General features: G+C 48.2%; 1 protein-coding gene across 4 annotated transcripts; it reads left to right on the plus strand.

The window, feature by feature from the left end:
* Positions 1 to 108: 108 nt before the first annotated feature.
* Positions 109 to 13,038, plus strand: U2AF1 (U2 small nuclear RNA auxiliary factor 1). 4 transcript variants are annotated; one of them, XM_032497722.1, is made up of 8 exons: positions 109 to 321; positions 3,746 to 3,833; positions 7,160 to 7,226; positions 10,620 to 10,669; positions 10,801 to 10,899; positions 11,417 to 11,550; positions 11,640 to 11,732; positions 12,753 to 13,038. In XM_032497722.1, exons 1-8 carry the CDS (start codon positions 278 to 280, stop codon positions 12,898 to 12,900), a joined length of 723 nt encoding a protein of 240 aa, XP_032353613.1. In that variant the 5' UTR covers positions 109 to 277; the 3' UTR covers positions 12,901 to 13,038. The 4 variants fall into 4 exon arrangements, with proteins under 4 accessions (XP_032353613.1, XP_032353683.1, XP_032353765.1 ...); XM_032497792.1 differs by lacking the exon at positions 7,160 to 7,226 and adding an exon at positions 6,284 to 6,350 and having other exon boundaries at positions 164 to 321; XM_032497874.1 differs by lacking the exon at positions 12,753 to 13,038 and adding an exon at positions 12,054 to 12,302 and having other exon boundaries at positions 164 to 321.
* The last annotated feature ends 2,903 nt before the right edge of the window (positions 13,039 to 15,941 follow it).

The following is a 15,941-nucleotide window of genomic DNA, read 5'->3' on the forward strand; positions in this document are numbered from 1 at the left end:
CCAGCCCCGGGCGCGCGGAGCCCGGAGGGCGGGCGTGGGGCAGGCGAGCGCCGGGTGGGGGTGCTGGCGGGCGGCGCGCGGGCTCCCGGCTGAGAGGGCGGTGCCTCCCGCGCGCGCCAAGCCCCGCCTACGCGCAGGCAGCGCCTCTCCCGATTGGGCAGCGCCTCCACGTCGTCGGGGCGGGGCGAGCGTTGTCGCGTCCAGGTGACGTCTCCCGCGGGCGTCGGGCGGGGTCGTCGGCGTCGGCAGCAGCGTCGGCGGTGGCGGCCGGTGGGAAATGGCGGAGTACTTGGCCTCCATCTTCGGCACCGAGAAAGACAAGTGAGTGAGAGCCGGACGCCGGGGATCCCGGCCGGGGAGGCGGGCGGTGTGCGCGTGGGCTCGGGAGCGTGGTCCCGGCGGCGGCGGGAGGCCCGGCGGGGGAGGGGCGCAGCGGGCCTTCCGGCCTCGGGAGCAGCGCGCCGCCGCCTCGTGCGCCGGGGCGGGCGGGCGACAGGGCCCGGGCGGGCTGCGGGCTTCCGCTCGGGCGGCGCGGCCTCTCCGGCCTGGCCCCTCGGCGGCCCGCCTGCTGGCGCCCCGGGCCCCCGGCTCTCCGGAGTCGTCTCGAGTTGTGCTGAAGTTGTCAACGTTAACAGTTCCCCCAACTTTCAGCTTTTAAGGTCGAGTCCGGGCAAGCTGTGGTGCAGATCTCGCCCGTGGTACATCGTTAGGTAACTTAGGGTCCTAACTGCTGGGGGCTTTATCCGCTTAACGAGACTTTTGCGTGTTTGAGCGATGATCGGGCCGGTCCTAAGGACATTTGATGTAAAAAAAGTATTATGGAGATTACGGCTTAACTGACCATAAAAGACATAGTCTGCTTTTAAAATACTTTAAGATGCGGTTCAAATATAAGAACAAGGTTTTTTTTTTCTCTCTCTAAGGTTGCATTCCTTCCCTAGCCAGTTGTTAGGTTAAAAGTAAAAAGTGTAGTTTTGACTTTACCATGTATTAATTTCCAGTGCATTCACCGAAGTTTAGACTAAAGGGGATGTTTTTCAACACTTTGGAGGATAATTCTTACTTTGAAAACTTGAAGATTGAGTGCTTAGCTTAATCTATTCTTTGAATAAGTGGTTACCATCGGGATTTTTCAGGGCTGTACAAGGCTTATGTGAATGTTTTTAGTGATAAACTCCTAAGATTGCTATAGATAATGTTTTAATACCACTTTATCGAACACTATTTAAATTGTTTTCCAGGGTGCAGTCTGTCTTGTAAAATGTCTGCTTTTGCACATGCTAGGATCATCTGTGTTGTTTAGAAGAGGGGTTCATGTTTTTTCCTAGTAAAATTCACAAGACAGAATCGTCAGTCATACTCGTTCCAGAAACATTTATTGGGTGTCAACCTGAGACCAAATCTGGAGACTCAGAAGTGGAGAACATTTATTTGGATCTTGTTCTCAAGGAACTCAAAGAGAGAGGGGTGCTTGTTGCGTAAAGGGTAACTAAAGTAAAATGCACCTAAACGTGTTAAGTGCTGTGGAAGAGGTGTGTGCTCCGAATGATGTGGCTCACAGAGGAGGCAGCTTGGGGAACATGATCGGGAATGAATTGGCCACCTCTGGAATTGAGTAGAAAAAGAGGCTTCTCCCAGTTTTCTGAAGGACATGCCATGTTAATTTCACTCTAGCAGATCCTAGTAAGGGCCATGACTCCTGTTCATGCAGGTTTTTTCCCCTTGTTCTTGTAAAAAGCTGCATAATGTGGTGTCTTCACTATTTCTTACTCTACAAAACTCTTAGTTCAGAGATTTATTCCAATAACATTTTTTATATTCCTGCTGTAAATAACCACATTTCAGTCTATTGGAGCTGTATTGTAAAAGTCATGGCTGCAGTTCTGCAAAGTTGATCATTTAATCCAGGTTTCTTGTTTCAGGGAGACTTGGTGGGGTTTTAATTTCCAGGAAACATCTCAACTCCTAAAAACTAAAGATGAGGATTCCCACTAACTTTTTTTTTTTAATTTAAGCTAAAAGTAAAATGTAGGCCTCTACCAATTAAAAATATTTAGCTAATCACGCATGTAAAGTTATGGACATTATCTAAATGTAAGCATGGATTAGCCTCTATTATCTTCTCTGTGATAGTAAATTATGTCTTTTTCATCTTTTTCTTTTATTTCAGTAGGTTAGTAAGCAGAGCGCTAGGACACTTCCGGCTGATACACTGTGTCACTGTTAGGAAGTAACTGCGCATCCTGAAATGAAAGTCATCTCTGGAAGTACAGAGACAAGGATCATTTTAATTACGTGCGATAGTTGGGTATTAATTGTTGAGACAGGAGTTTTGTCCATTCTGAGATGTTCTTAAAATAAGCGCTTCATTTTGGAGTGACTTCTGGGAGATGCAGTGTTAATGCTCAAATTAAATAATCTCAAGTAAGAGCAGACTTGTAAGATAATTTGGCAGATAGTGTAGTGATCGTTTTCTCCCCTGATAAATTCAGATTTTTCCATCTTTACTTCCATCTAATAATAAATTAGTGGCTAGTTGATCTTCATAGCCCATCAGATTTCATCGAGGTCCTTTGATCTCAATTGTGGATTGGCTATCTCATGGCGCTTGCTAGAAACTGAATCTACAGGGTAACTTTCCCTCCTCACGTCTGAATTTGGACACCTCCCAGGCCTGCTGAGCCCCCCTGCATTGCTGTCGTGCTGGCTGGGTTGCTGCTTTTGATTTTATCGGGATCGTCCAAGTATTGGGCATAATAAGGGAGGGCTTCCTGGTGGGGACAGAGGTGGCCTCGTTAGCCCTGTAGGTAGAGTGGACTCCCTAAGAGCTTGTTTTCAGTGTACTGAAGCTGGGGGAATTGTTTACTTCAGACCTGCTTCTGGAAATTTTTTATTGGTTTGGTGTCTTGGGTGAGAGAACCTGACTTTGTGTTTTATGTAGATGACGATGATTGCATTTAATGAGCACTGTGCAATGAGCACACAGACGGTATATCTGATCCTGGTTCTCGGAACAATGCCAGGTTGGCATTTTCCTCAGTCTTCAGATGGTTCTTGAGACCCGCACTGTTGGGAAAACTGGCTCAGGCCCGGACAGGCAGCAGCAGTCACATCTTGACCCCTCACTGCCCTGTGTGGATGTCCTCCAGAGAATTTTATCGTGGGAGACTAGAGAACAGATAGGTTTTAAGTTAAATATAGTTTTAGACTAATTTCATATTCAACTTAAGAGAAAACAGTAGAGCCAAGAAGTGCAGTTGACCCTGGAGCAGCACGGGGCTAGCGTGCCGCCCCCCACACGGCCAGTGGTGCGGGCCAAGTGCGTGGCCGTCAGCCCTGCCTGTCTGCTGCTCTGAATCAGGTTCATCCACCCATGGGCCGCGTAGTACTGCAGTATTTAGTAAGTGGAAAAAACCCAAGTATAAGTGGACCCATGTAGTCCAAACCTGTGCTGTTCGCAGGTCAGCTGTGTTTGGAAGTGGAGGGGATTGGGGTGAGGAGGACTCGAGTTAGAAGAGAGCGCTCTTCGTCGGAAGGCTGCGTGTTTGTAGAGGAGCTAACTGACTCTGAGTAGTCCCAGAATGCTACCAGGAAGGGGCAGACACTGCGACCAGTGAACACAGCTGGCCTGTGTGTGTGCGAGGCGGAGGGAGAGTAGTTTGATAGCATGTCTCATGTTGATGATGCGTTTCCATCTGTTTGGTATCTTCCCAGAGAAACAATCAGCTCCTATTTTCCTTCACAGAGTCAACTGCTCATTTTATTTCAAGATCGGAGCGTGTCGCCATGGAGACAGATGCTCTCGGCTGCACAACAAACCGACCTTTAGCCAGGTTTGTTTGTTTTTCCTTTTCTTCCCCCTGTTTTTATGTAAATTGTCAAAACTTCATGTACTTTACAGAGGCAGTTAATAATTTTCATGTTAAGCAGGTCATTTTCTTCCCTCTAGTTTTCCATTTGTGTTCATAAGTGTTTTGTTTAAATGAGAATGAGGCAGGTGACCCACCTCTAGTGGAAGGTCTGAGAGCATCACCCCTATTTTTATCATTAGAGAAACTTTTTAAAAAGAAACTTTACACGTTGGCATGTTAGCTGTGACTGGCTTTCACTGCCAAGCCACCCTCCCTGCCTCTGACAGACGCAGGTGGGGAGGGCGGCCCGGCCAGCACTGACTTAGCCTCATTTCAAGCCCTGGCGGACGCGGCACGCTTCCTGCCTGGTGCTCTCGCCAGCCGTGGGGGCGTCCGGAGCCACCTCAGCAGAGGTGCTGCGTGGTTGTCAGCAGAGCCGTGGTGCTGTGCGTGCGGGGGCTCTGGTGCTCCTGGGCGTGTCCCCTTAGATCCCAGTCAGGGGAACACCAAGTTGTGTCATGTCAGAGAAATTACGGAAAAATGAAACTTAACATTGAAACGTGGGGCGTTTATCTTCAGTTATTCGTGGGCAGTCTATTCAGTTAATCGAGAGATGCCTGTTACCTTGGGCTTGGGTCTGCTGTGAGTTCAGACCAGTCAAAACTTGTGATTTTTGGTAGTTATTTTTGGTTAATTGAAGAAAACACAAGGGTTTGCACCCTTGCAAGTGAATCAAAGGGAGAAAGCACCTCTAAGAGGAACAGAAAACTTCTGCCCGCGTTTGCTTGACCACTTGGAACGTGAAAACATCGAACCCCTGTCCTTGCCGACGGAGGGCCCTGGGGCCTCTCAGCGCCCGCGGGGTCTGCCGGGCTCTGCCTGTGAGCGCACGGTGTTTGTTCACGTTTTGAACCTCTAACAATGTTTTCCTGTAAGTATTTAGGAAAATCAGCCAATTGGTGTAAGAAAGAGACAGTGTTTCCTAATTTATTAGCTTTGAACACGTCTCTTTCAAAATTCAGAATATTGGAGAATTTGCCTTACACTTTCTGTTGTATTTCTTTTTCAAGTGCCTCAATTTATGAACTGAATCTCACCCACTAGGCCAGTGGCCACGATTCCATTAAAATTTAGTGGGCTCGATTGTACGTGTTAACTTGAGCCTCTTGTCTTGATTGATTGGTTGGTTTTGGGTGATCCTGACCACCCTGGTTCTGATGGAGCTGCACTGCTCTCTTTAAGTGAAGTTTCCCTCATTACACAGATGGCCCAAGTGAGACCTCAGATTAGTTTCCTGTTGAGTAACTGGGCTCAGGATAGCTTTCCACCAGAGTCGTCATGCTGGTGGGAGTCCGGTTCTGAGTGGGAGGCGTCTGAGGCCCGAGATAAGCTGGCTCTGGGCAGTACTCAGCGGCTTGGGCAGGAGGCCAGGCCCTGGGGGGGGGGAGTCTGGTTAGGGGTGTGCTGTCTGGCTGTTGGGCGTCCTCCCAAGTGGGTTTCCCAGAGCAGACCTTTGAGGGGGCTCTCACAGCCACTCCCCTTCAAAACGCAGCTAGAGGTGGAACTGGCTGGGTTTGTAAAAACCACTTACAAGACTGCCGTGGCCACATGTTGGGACTAAGTGTTTTCCTAAATTATGCAGCTTATTGATTCAGCTTGTAAACCTCTAGCATAATTCAGTGTGGGTTTCTTTTTAAGCTTACAGTGATGTGGACATTAGGATTCATGTAATATACTAGCCTACTAACTTAAACATGGTTTGTTTTTTCAGACAACTTGGTTTTAAGAAGAACGGTACAATGTAAGGTTTCAAGTCTGCCTGATCCAGTTTAAAGCACAAGGGCTAAAAGGATTTTTTTTCCCTTAAAAGAAGGATCGGAAAAGAGCAAATGTTTTAAGCTATTGTATTATGTAAACAGAGATCCCACCAAGAAAATGTGAATGTGATAGGTGTCCGTGACAGTTAGGAAACCCATTCGGTGTCCTGTTTCCTACGAGACCAAGAGAGCTTGATGGACTGCATATAGCTGAGTTATGCATTTGGTTTAAAAAATAATAATTTCATATGGGGAATATGATTATAATGTGACTTTTTTTGACCTCTTAGTGTCTGCTAGCTTGAAGTAAAAGAAAATGTTAGCGTTCTCTTGTTTACCTTGCCTTAAAACACTTCCATAACGTGGGACTACTACTCAAAGTAACAGTTACAGTTTCTTCTTGGTTGCTGGCTGACTTGACCCAAGTCACTGCTCAAACTCTGTTTTCATAATATGATGGTTTGGGTGTGTTCTTCAGAAGACAAGTGTCTGACTTGCAGGAAACAAACAAACAGCAAGCGTTGAGCCATTTGCAAACAAGTTGTCTCTTTGCAATTGTCTAATATATGCACAGCAGCCAGTAGAATTCCCCTTTTTATTTTTTTTTCCCCGCAGACCATCTTGATTCAAAACATCTATCGTAATCCCCAAAACAGTGCACAGACGGCTGACGGCTCACACTGTAAGTCCCACAGTTGGAGAAATTTTTTTAAAACAATGGTGTTAAAGAGCCCACTCTTAATTGAGACAAACAATGTTGGCTTCTGAGCTGCTGACATAGAGCTGTTGCAAACAGGACAAGGTGATGGAAGTCCGTGGTGCGCACAGCAAGAACTTGATACTTGGCCACGTTCAGCAGGCTGTCTGGGGAAGGTCATGGCCCGGCCTCTTCCCTTGATTGACGTTGCTTAACAAGAGGGGTCCGTCCCTGTGCCATCTGAACGTCACCAGCCAATCATTGGTCTTTGCAGTGACTGAACCCCTGGCAATTATTAAGTTCTTTCTGTAAAATCAAAAATCTTAGGAATGCTTAGGAATCAATAAGGTAAGTTGCCCAGTAAGTGTGGGTTTTATTTCACCATTACGATTTTTCCTCTAGGAAGTGGAGATTTCATGATATGTAATAATTGTATTTCTCTAATCAGTTTACACAGGCACTTTTCTTTCTCATGTGTTCATTAAAAGTTTTCTGCAACAAGAGTATTTTGGTAGTAGCCTGCCAAGTTGTGTGCAGCCTTAACTGGATTGGAACTTGGAGAATTGTTACAGTCTGTGGCAGAAATACAGTATTATCATATCATGGGATCTCTTCCATCGCAGTGTTAGGGTGCTCCAAGACAGCCATCAACTAAGAAACGTCTCTGCTTCCAAAGAAAATAACTTGCTCTTTTTTCAGCACTGAGTCTTGACTGAAGCGATCTTCGCAGGAGACCGGTTAAGTGTTTACATTTAATTTTCCATAATATAAAGTTGTTGCGTTTTGTATTTCAGACCATTGCCCTCTTGAACATTTACCGTAACCCTCAAAACTCTTCCCAGTCTGCTGACGGTTTGCGCTGTAAGTTCATACAAGTTCCTTCCCTGGTTCCCTGGGCTTGCGTGTCAGAGCTCAGTGTCAACTCCATCTGGTCTGCACTGTAGCGTCAAGGACCACCTTTCATTAGCGGTGTCGAGAGCTTGTCCCACCGACCCCGTGGAAGCCTCTGTTTGCTATTTGAACCCACTTACTTAGGAAGGAAGAAAGGGACTGGAGAGGGCGTCCTCAACAAGAGCTTGGAGCTGCTGCCCTCCCTGCCCTTGGCTGTCATCAGGGAGAACGTGGCGGCTTAAACGTGTGGCCACATTCTTCCCCCGTAAGAGTGAACGTTCTCTGACTTACAGAAAAAGTGCTCTGAAGTTATTTTTCAGATTTTATTTCTTACTAAACTTTTTTTGTCCCTGAGACTCCATTTTGTAGATCATGCTTTTCATTGTGAGAGCACTGCTCTGAAAGTGTTTCCCAAATGAGGGCCCCACAAGGTGCACTGACCCCAAGTTTCCCTTCACCACCAGCCCTGTGCTGACTCAGGTTTCACTAACGTACTTTACGTGGCTAGCTCCAACGTCAGGAGTTAGCTTACTGCGTTTGGAAAGTAAAGGATGCTCGGTAGGGAGCAGGGCTAAACTGGGCGTCCCGTGGACACTGCCGGTTTCTTCCCACGTTGGGAAACACTCATTTTGGGTTATGAGTATTGTATTTCCCGAGGGGTAGCATTTAGAGAACAGGGTTAATATTGCTGTTGTTGGAAAGTTAAAGAAACTAAAATTTCAGGTTTATAACTCTTAAGCTGTAGAAGAAATTTAGTCACCTATGGATAAATTGAAATGAGCATCCTGGACTCATCTTAAAATCAAGAATCAAGGGGTCCAAACCAAAAGGTAGATGTTTCTCATTCACCAATCTGTTTTAAAACTGTGAAAAACATAGATCACAAAATAATACCATAAGGTACCCGTGGGTGGCCCCAGACCTGAGTCAGACACGCCCTTGGCCTGGAGCCCCTCAGGCTGTAGGTGACCTGGTCCCAGCAGCCACTACCCACTCAGGCTGGCCCTGCGCTGGGAGGCCTCCGGGCTGTGCACCTGTGCGTGGGCGGCGCCGTGTCTGGGGGGGGGCGGTGTGTACAGTCTCCCTGCCAAGACGCTCGGTGGTTTTGATGCTGATGCTGACCTGACAGAGAATTAACTTCTTTCCCTGAATCTGATGGGAGCAGGATTTACTTGGTAGCCCTTGGTTTAAAATGCCTGGTTTTTGTTTGGTTTGGTTTTTTTAAAGAAATAAGAGCAATAGGTGGAGGAAACTGTTTCTCTGTGGACTTACTAAACAATTTTTGTAACAGCCCTACCCTGGGGAAAAAGTGAAAAGTAGATGGCTGAGTGGCAGCAGTTAATCAGTCTTTGCCCTGGCGGTTTTCCTGGGGATGCGCACATGTTTTATTGACAGAAGAATGTTGTATTTATTTTTTGTGTCTATATATGTGATTCACAGCACTCTTGTTTTGCGTATGCTACAAAATAAAAGTTTAGCTGTGCTAAATATTACAGTTCTGGGGTCCAGATTGTATAAATTAAGTGAAATTCTGATGCTACAATTTAGGAAGAATGTCAGTTTAAGTTGATAAACCTAAACTATTTGGCAGCAGGCCAGACAGAATGCCAGCCAGCGAGGTTCCTCAGTTTCCTAAAGTTACTGGCTCTTTTTAAAATTCCCTTTTATCTGTAGGAAAGTCAGCTTTCTACTCTTGGATTAAACTTACATGTACAGAACCCTAGTTTAAGAACATTTCTGTGAGAAAACTGGGTATTTTTGAATTGTATTTAAAATATATTAAGTCCTGTAAATGTTTCAGTTGATCAGTTTTTTAATTGCTCATCTCTGCCTTTCACATCATGTTGATTGACTCAAAAAATTAAAGAGTATAGAAGATAAAATGTGCCCATTGTCAGGTGTTTTCAAAGAGCAACTTTGCATGAGTTGCTGAAATACAGTGCTCTGCTATATAGTGACAGAACAGAAGTGCCGTGAATACAGACAGCATTTTAACAGTCACCAAAACTTACTCTCAATGTTGCTAAAACTTTGAGCGTGTAGATATTTTTGTCTTCTCGTTTCTTCTGATGTGGAGAAGGAAGTTAGTTTTAAATATTAAACTCTGCCCTTTGGAATGGGCTCCTCTTGACTAGCTTCTCTGTTGTTTGGAACTCGATTTCCCCTCAGGAAAGGAGGTACGTTCATGATAGCTTTAAACTGGGATGCGCTGTCAGGAGTAGCCGATGCTGCCTGATGCATTCAGTATGTTGTGTGTTCTCAAACAGGCGGGGTTCCTGGAAATCCAAAAATAACTAAAATGCAGGGACACCTCCCTCCCCATGACTAGAAAGGGAACTCAAATCATTGTCAGAATCAAAAGATTGAAGTTATTAGTTCTTACCCGTAAAAGTAAAAAGGTTTTCAAGAGAGCCAGGGAGCTTCTCCGAGGCAGCACAGAGTGGAGAGGGCCCACAGCCAGGGCCCGGGCAGGGCGCCCGGAGGAGGCCACCAGTCCAGGAGGGCGGCCCAGCCTCCAAGCCACTCCCTGGCCTGGCTGTTTGGAACGCCCACTTACGACATGCCAGCTTTGTGCTTTCTCCGATTTGGGCGCGGAGAACTTTACGGAGTTTGAATGGTAACATTTGGCAGAATGACGATGAGGATAGAATGTAAATTTGCAAAGTCTGTCCGCACAGTGGGCGTGGTTTCACTTAGTGCCTGTGGATTATAAAGAATAAACTTGATGAAAATAGTTTGAAATACAAAATGATGCTTTCTTCAACAAAGCATTGTAACTCTCCCTTTATGCAAAAGAGGGCCTTCAGAGGACTGCCATTGAACAATTATCTTACTGAGTCTTTATTTTCAGTCATTGGGTTTTAATCGCATCAGAAACAATCATGTAACGTTCTGTGTGGCTGATAATCGGTAAAAGAAATTAGTCAGGAATCATACGTTTTTGATCACTTACCCTGGTTTCAGCTTTCATTCTAGTCAATTGAAAGGTGAAAAATCAGTGTGATTACTTAGCCTCTACTTTAAATCTAAAGAGGAAGAAATCTTCCTTTAAAATCTCCTTGAGAGTCAGCTTTTCCTCAGACTTTCTGAAAATGATGGCCCTTTGATGCTGATTAAAACCTGTTGTGATTTCAGTATTTTAATGGCCAGATTGAGACTGTCATAAGGGGCATTTAAAAACCTCAGCACACGTTGAAATTGTCACACATAGCCGTGTCACGCAGTGTCGTCAGTGCTCCGCTGGGGCAGCCCTCGTTCTCTCTCTAGACAATCTCATGTGTGTCACTGTAGCAGTTTGAGTTTAAGCTCGAGAGCCCAGGCCGCGGTCCCCGCTCTGACCAGCAAGATCTCTGTTGTCTGCAGGTGCCGTGAGCGACGTGGAGATGCAGGAGCACTATGATGAGTTCTTTGAGGTGAGCTGCTGGCTGCCCCCCTTTGCTGGGAGGGATTGGAGCTTCTCCCCCATGATGAAGATGCTTGCCCGTGTTCTGTTCAGTGGCTCTCCTCTGTACTGTAGCCCTTAAACCCGTGTCCTCCCCGACAGGAGGTTTTCACGGAGATGGAGGAGAAGTACGGGGAGGTGGAGGAGATGAACGTCTGTGACAACCTTGGAGACCACCTCGTGGGGAATGTGTACGTCAAGGTAGGACTGAGGCGGCTCGTGGCATCCGTTTCCCGGCTGGCCAGGGGTCAGGAGTGAGGGGCGCCTGCCCCTGGGGCTGCCTGGCGGCCAGGTGGCGCTCACGCCGGCCGGTGGACTCCGCTGCGCTGGCTCAGCCCTCTGTCAGCGGCCTGGGGATGCCACACCCCGGCCGTCTGTATCTCGGGCTGTTGGACCAGGGAGAGGAAGCTGCTTATGTGTTTGGTTTCTTTTTCCCTTTTTTTAAAATAAAACTTTCACCACCTGCACAAATCGCTACGTCTGTTCTCTTAACCAATTGAATTTGAAAACCAAGATGGCATATTTGGTGTGATTTGGGCCCACTGCAAAGCTGAGTGATCGTGAGTAAAGAAGTGAGTGTCTGCTTCTTCAATTGATCTGTAACGTTGTTCCTCTTAATCGCTTGCCCTGAGGAGCACATGATGTGTATTTGAATCGGTCATCGAGAACACTTCTGACCAAAGCGCAGGTGGCGAGTGTTTCTGTCTTGTCTTTTCAGTTTCGCCGTGAAGAGGATGCGGAAAAGGCTGTGATTGACTTGAACAACCGCTGGTTTAACGGGCAGCCCATCCACGCCGAGCTCTCCCCCGTGACCGACTTCAGAGAAGCCTGCTGCCGGCAGTACGAGATGGGGTAGGTGTGGGGCAGGCCTCACGGCCCACGCCTGGGAAGGTTGGGGGAGCGTGTGCGCGCACGGTGTGACCCTCTGGCTCTCCCTCCAGAGAGTGCACGCGAGGAGGCTTCTGCAACTTCATGCATCTGAAGCCCATTTCTCGGGAGCTGCGGCGGGAGTTGTACGGGCGCCGTCGCAAGAAGTGAGTATTTAAGTGTGTCCGTGACTCTGTGTGTAAGTGTAACCAAAATAGTATTTTCAAGGTGAAGGTTGGCCTGGTGCATTTCTCTTCTTTAAAAGGCAGTGCTTAGAATGTAGCAAGTATTTGAGAATATGGAAGTGTACACTGGAAGCACATTCCATGCACACACACCTTCTCAAGTAGATCAGACCTTAGTAACTGAGGGAGCCGTTAAGCAGGTCACCATTAAAATCGGGTTTATTTACACAATGTGTGTCCTCAGATGGATATCCAGACTTCACGGGCTGCATATTTCCATTGGGGGTTTCTTGGTTTTTACAGGTTGGGCAGGTTTCTTTGTGGGGGTAGGGGCACTGCCCTGCGAACCACCAACAGTCAGGTTAGTGGTCCGGGTGCTTCAGTGTGGGCGGTCACGTCACAGAGCAGAGCAAACACCAAGATGTCAGCGTAGGGAGTCACTTGCCCACTCAGTTGAGTCGTGACCCCAGAGGGGCTGTCATGCCCTCTCCCGTTAAGCATGCATTTGGCAATGCAGACGCTGCTGGTGATTGTTTCGTTGTCCACAAAAAGCAGCACAGAAGGGCCTGCTCTCCCCACCCCCACAGCGGGCCTGGCAGACACCGCAGCTGAGCTCAGTGTAGCTGGGGGCCGGGGCGGCGGCGGCGGGGGCGGCAGCTCGGTTCTGGGGACCTGAGGCCAGGGTCGGGGGTGGGGTGAGGGGTGTGCAGGTCCAGTTCAGTCCTGATCCTGATTCCCTCGGTCATGGGAGTTGGCACCACAGAAGATGTCCTCCTCTTCCATTCCAAGATGCCACTTTTTATCCCTGATGCTCGAGCGTCTGGAATCAGGGCGGGCACATCTGACAGCTTCAGCTTGTGCCTTAATTGGCAGCATCTCCCTTTTTCACTGGTGTCATCAGTTCGATGAGCTGTATTATTTATTTGAAAGTGTCACGAGTGTGATCTCATGCCACACGTGTTGGCTCGGAAGCCATGGTCTGCTTCTCGCCCTTGGTTGCAGGCATAGGTCAAGGTCCCGGTCCCGGGAGCGTCGCTCTCGGTCGAGAGACCGTGGTCGAGGCGGCGGCGGCGGCGGCGGCGGCGGCGGCGGGGGACGGGAGCGCGACAGGAGGCGGTCGAGAGATCGGGAGAGATCGGGGCGGTTCTGAGCCATGCCGTTTTTACGTATGTCTGCTAGAAAGTGTTGTAGTCGATTGACCAAACCAGTTCATAATGGGAATTTTTTTTAAAAAACAACAAAAAAAAACAAAGATGGGTTTCTGAATAAAATTTGTAGTGATACAGTGTTCTCGTGTACCTTATTTCTGCGGAAAGCGTTTGCTTGAAGTCTTCATTCGCGGAGCTGCACGGCACCAGCCCTCGCGGTGAGGCTCTTAGCCCGTCACGCGCGGTGCAGGTGAACCGCGTCGGGGGGAGAGTGCCTGCCAGTTACGGGGAGAGCGGTGTGAGGAAAAGCCCGGTCTGGTTGTCTGTGTATAAACAAGTAATCCAGTATTCCTATTCTGAAGCTGTTGCATGGACGGGGGTAGAAGCTGCGGGCTGTGTTGGCGTTTACAGGGAAGCCAGTCTTTTGATGCAGCGCAGGCGTGGACCTGCCAGTGTTAGGTTTCTCATCCATGCGGCCTCTGGTTTTGCTCCTGGAACCCAAGTGGCTCATGAAACGGGAGCGTGTTCAAGCCGCTCTCGTGTCCTTCTCCATTAACTGGTTGCTGTGTCACAAACCATGAAGACGACAGCAGACACAGGAATGTGTGCCCAGATCTGCCTCCACAAAACCTTGCTGTCTGGTGTCACCTTCCCAAACCGTCTTCATCATGGCGGCCCGGGGCAGTGTGCTGGCGGTGACTTGTGGCCACCACGGCTGCGCCTTGGCTGGGAACAGTTTCTTGTAAGAGAAAGTCTTAGCCAAAGGCAGACCAACACGTGGTCCCAGGTGACCATCACACGACACTGCTGGCATCCCTGTTTCATCACAGCATCTCCAGAGGGAGTTGCCCACACGCTGCCCTGGTCGGCACCCGCTCGGTCTCCCTTCACTAGTGCTGGGAGCTCGGGGAGTCGTGTTCGAGCCCGTTAAACCCTAACTGCACACCTGGTGAGTGTCTGGGAGGAAATAGTACGTATTTGACAAGTCTGTTTCATAAAAGTCAGTTTTTATTTGATGGAACTATAAAAAGTGATTCTAGTGATTGAACTATTAGTTTTGTTCAGGTTTGATGTTGAAATTTTTATATATTTTTTGCAATAGTAGGCAGGTGATTCTAGATAAATTAATGCCACTTTGAGTTGGTGATCTACGAGGTTTTGTTTAAATCGTCTCATTTTCCATACTCCCAAAAAAGTACCAACACTTCAGATTTTCTACTTAAGTTTGGTCAGAGTTGAGTCACTTCCACTGCATCTGAAGGCGGGAGTGTGGCAAAAATGTGTATTTCTTAACTCTGATTAGAATCACCTATTGTGAACGTCTGTTTAAAACAGACGGAAAATCCCATCAAAAGTGTCTTGAAAACATTGCCACCGAAGTAAGAAAGAGGAGGTTACCAAGTGTAGGAGAAGGAGTCCCGCCACACCTCAGCGCAGGCCCGGAGTGGGAGGCTGCCGGGGGCAGTTTGTGCCCAGAGGTGCCCCTGGGGCTGCCGCTGGCTCGGACGTGCTCGGACCCCAGTCGGCGAAGAGCAGCTCAGGAGATGAGCCGTGCAGCCTGTGGTCCCGAAAGAAAAGCCACTTGAAATCATTGCAATGTGTAGCGCGTTCAGGCCCAAATATCACTGTCTCTTTTCCTGTTACGTGATGTACTTTAAGACTAAAGCCAAGTGGAGAAGAGCTGCTGAAAATGTCTTTTAAGTGAGGTGCCGACACATTTCATTCAACAGTTGGGTTGAATTATTTCAGTTAGCTCTCTAGACTTTAGCTTGTAACACAGGTGTAATGGGCTTGCCCTGTGCCTGTGCGTAGAATAGATAAAACTCGTTTTAGATGTTTCAAACCTTAATGACAGGTCACCAGTGCCCTGTGAGTTGGAGGAAATTTGCTTCGAGTGAAATCGTATTGGAGAAAAGGTTACTGATGTGGTCTCTGCGGTTCCCGAGCTCAGTGGTCATCACTTCCCCGCTTCTCAGTTCAGGAGTCCTGATTTACCGAAAGGGGGTAAAATGGCAAATGATTTCTTTAAAAAAAAAAAAAAATTCTATTCAAAGCACAGAGAACACTGGTATTATAAATGCGCTCCTGGAGCCTTTGTGATGGGAAGTCAGGCGGGTCTTGGCAGTTAGAATGTCACATGGGACTCGCGTGGGACTGACATAATAAGGCGGCGCTTTGTTTTGTCCACTGGTTCCCAGATGTGGGCGTTTTCACGGGCCATGAAAATTTCCCCAAAGAAACAATCCCAGTGGTCAGCATGGGGTTCTCAACTTCTGATCTGCCCGAGTGGGACTTTGTAAATGGCTCCCATCAAATTTCACCCATCATTTCATGAAAAAACTTTTTTCTTTTTTTTAATGATGAAGAGTTTTAAACATACTCAAAGTAGAGAAATTGTGATGAAGCCCCAGGTGCGTACCTCTTGTGCACTTGGGTTGCCCCGGCCACCTAAGGGCCTTCCCACACTGCCACCTCAGGAGAGCACAGCCCCTGAGCAGGCTTAGCCCTGAGCAAGCCCACGGTGCCTTCCTTTTCAGATCTCCTTGGTCCCAGGGTTTGGCAGCACCGTCCGTCAGGCATGTGTTGTATGCCAAAAGTGAGCAAGACAGAATAAATGCCTAGTTGGCACTTAGAACATTCTGGCTGGCGTTTCAGGGCAAAACTAAGCCAGGCTCCCCCCTGGAGAGGCGGTCAGGGCAGAAGGAGGCAGCCAGCAGCCTGGGCGCTCCAGGAGCTCAGGTCCAGACAAGCAAGTGGGGAGAGGGCTGGGGCCCGTCCAGGGGAGCAGGGGTTCGGCTCTGAAGGCTTTGGAAGTGGCAACTCAAGCTTGCCTGGGAGGTTGAAGTGTCCCTGCCAATCCAGACACCGGCCAAGGGACGTGGAACAAAGCAGCAAGAACAGGGACCTTGCAGGAGCAAGCAAGCAGGCTTTTCATCCCAGTTAGTCCGCATAACCTGAGGAGCAGGAGGGAACGGTTCCGGGGAGCACTGCGTGCGTTGGTCAGGCTGCCCCGGAGCCAGTTTCAGCAACAGCGATGGACGGT

Source organism: Camelus ferus, chromosome 1, assembly GCF_009834535.1.
Source record: "Camelus ferus isolate YT-003-E chromosome 1, BCGSAC_Cfer_1.0, whole genome shotgun sequence".
In the NCBI taxonomy this organism is placed as follows: Eukaryota; Metazoa; Chordata; class Mammalia; order Artiodactyla; family Camelidae; genus Camelus; species Camelus ferus.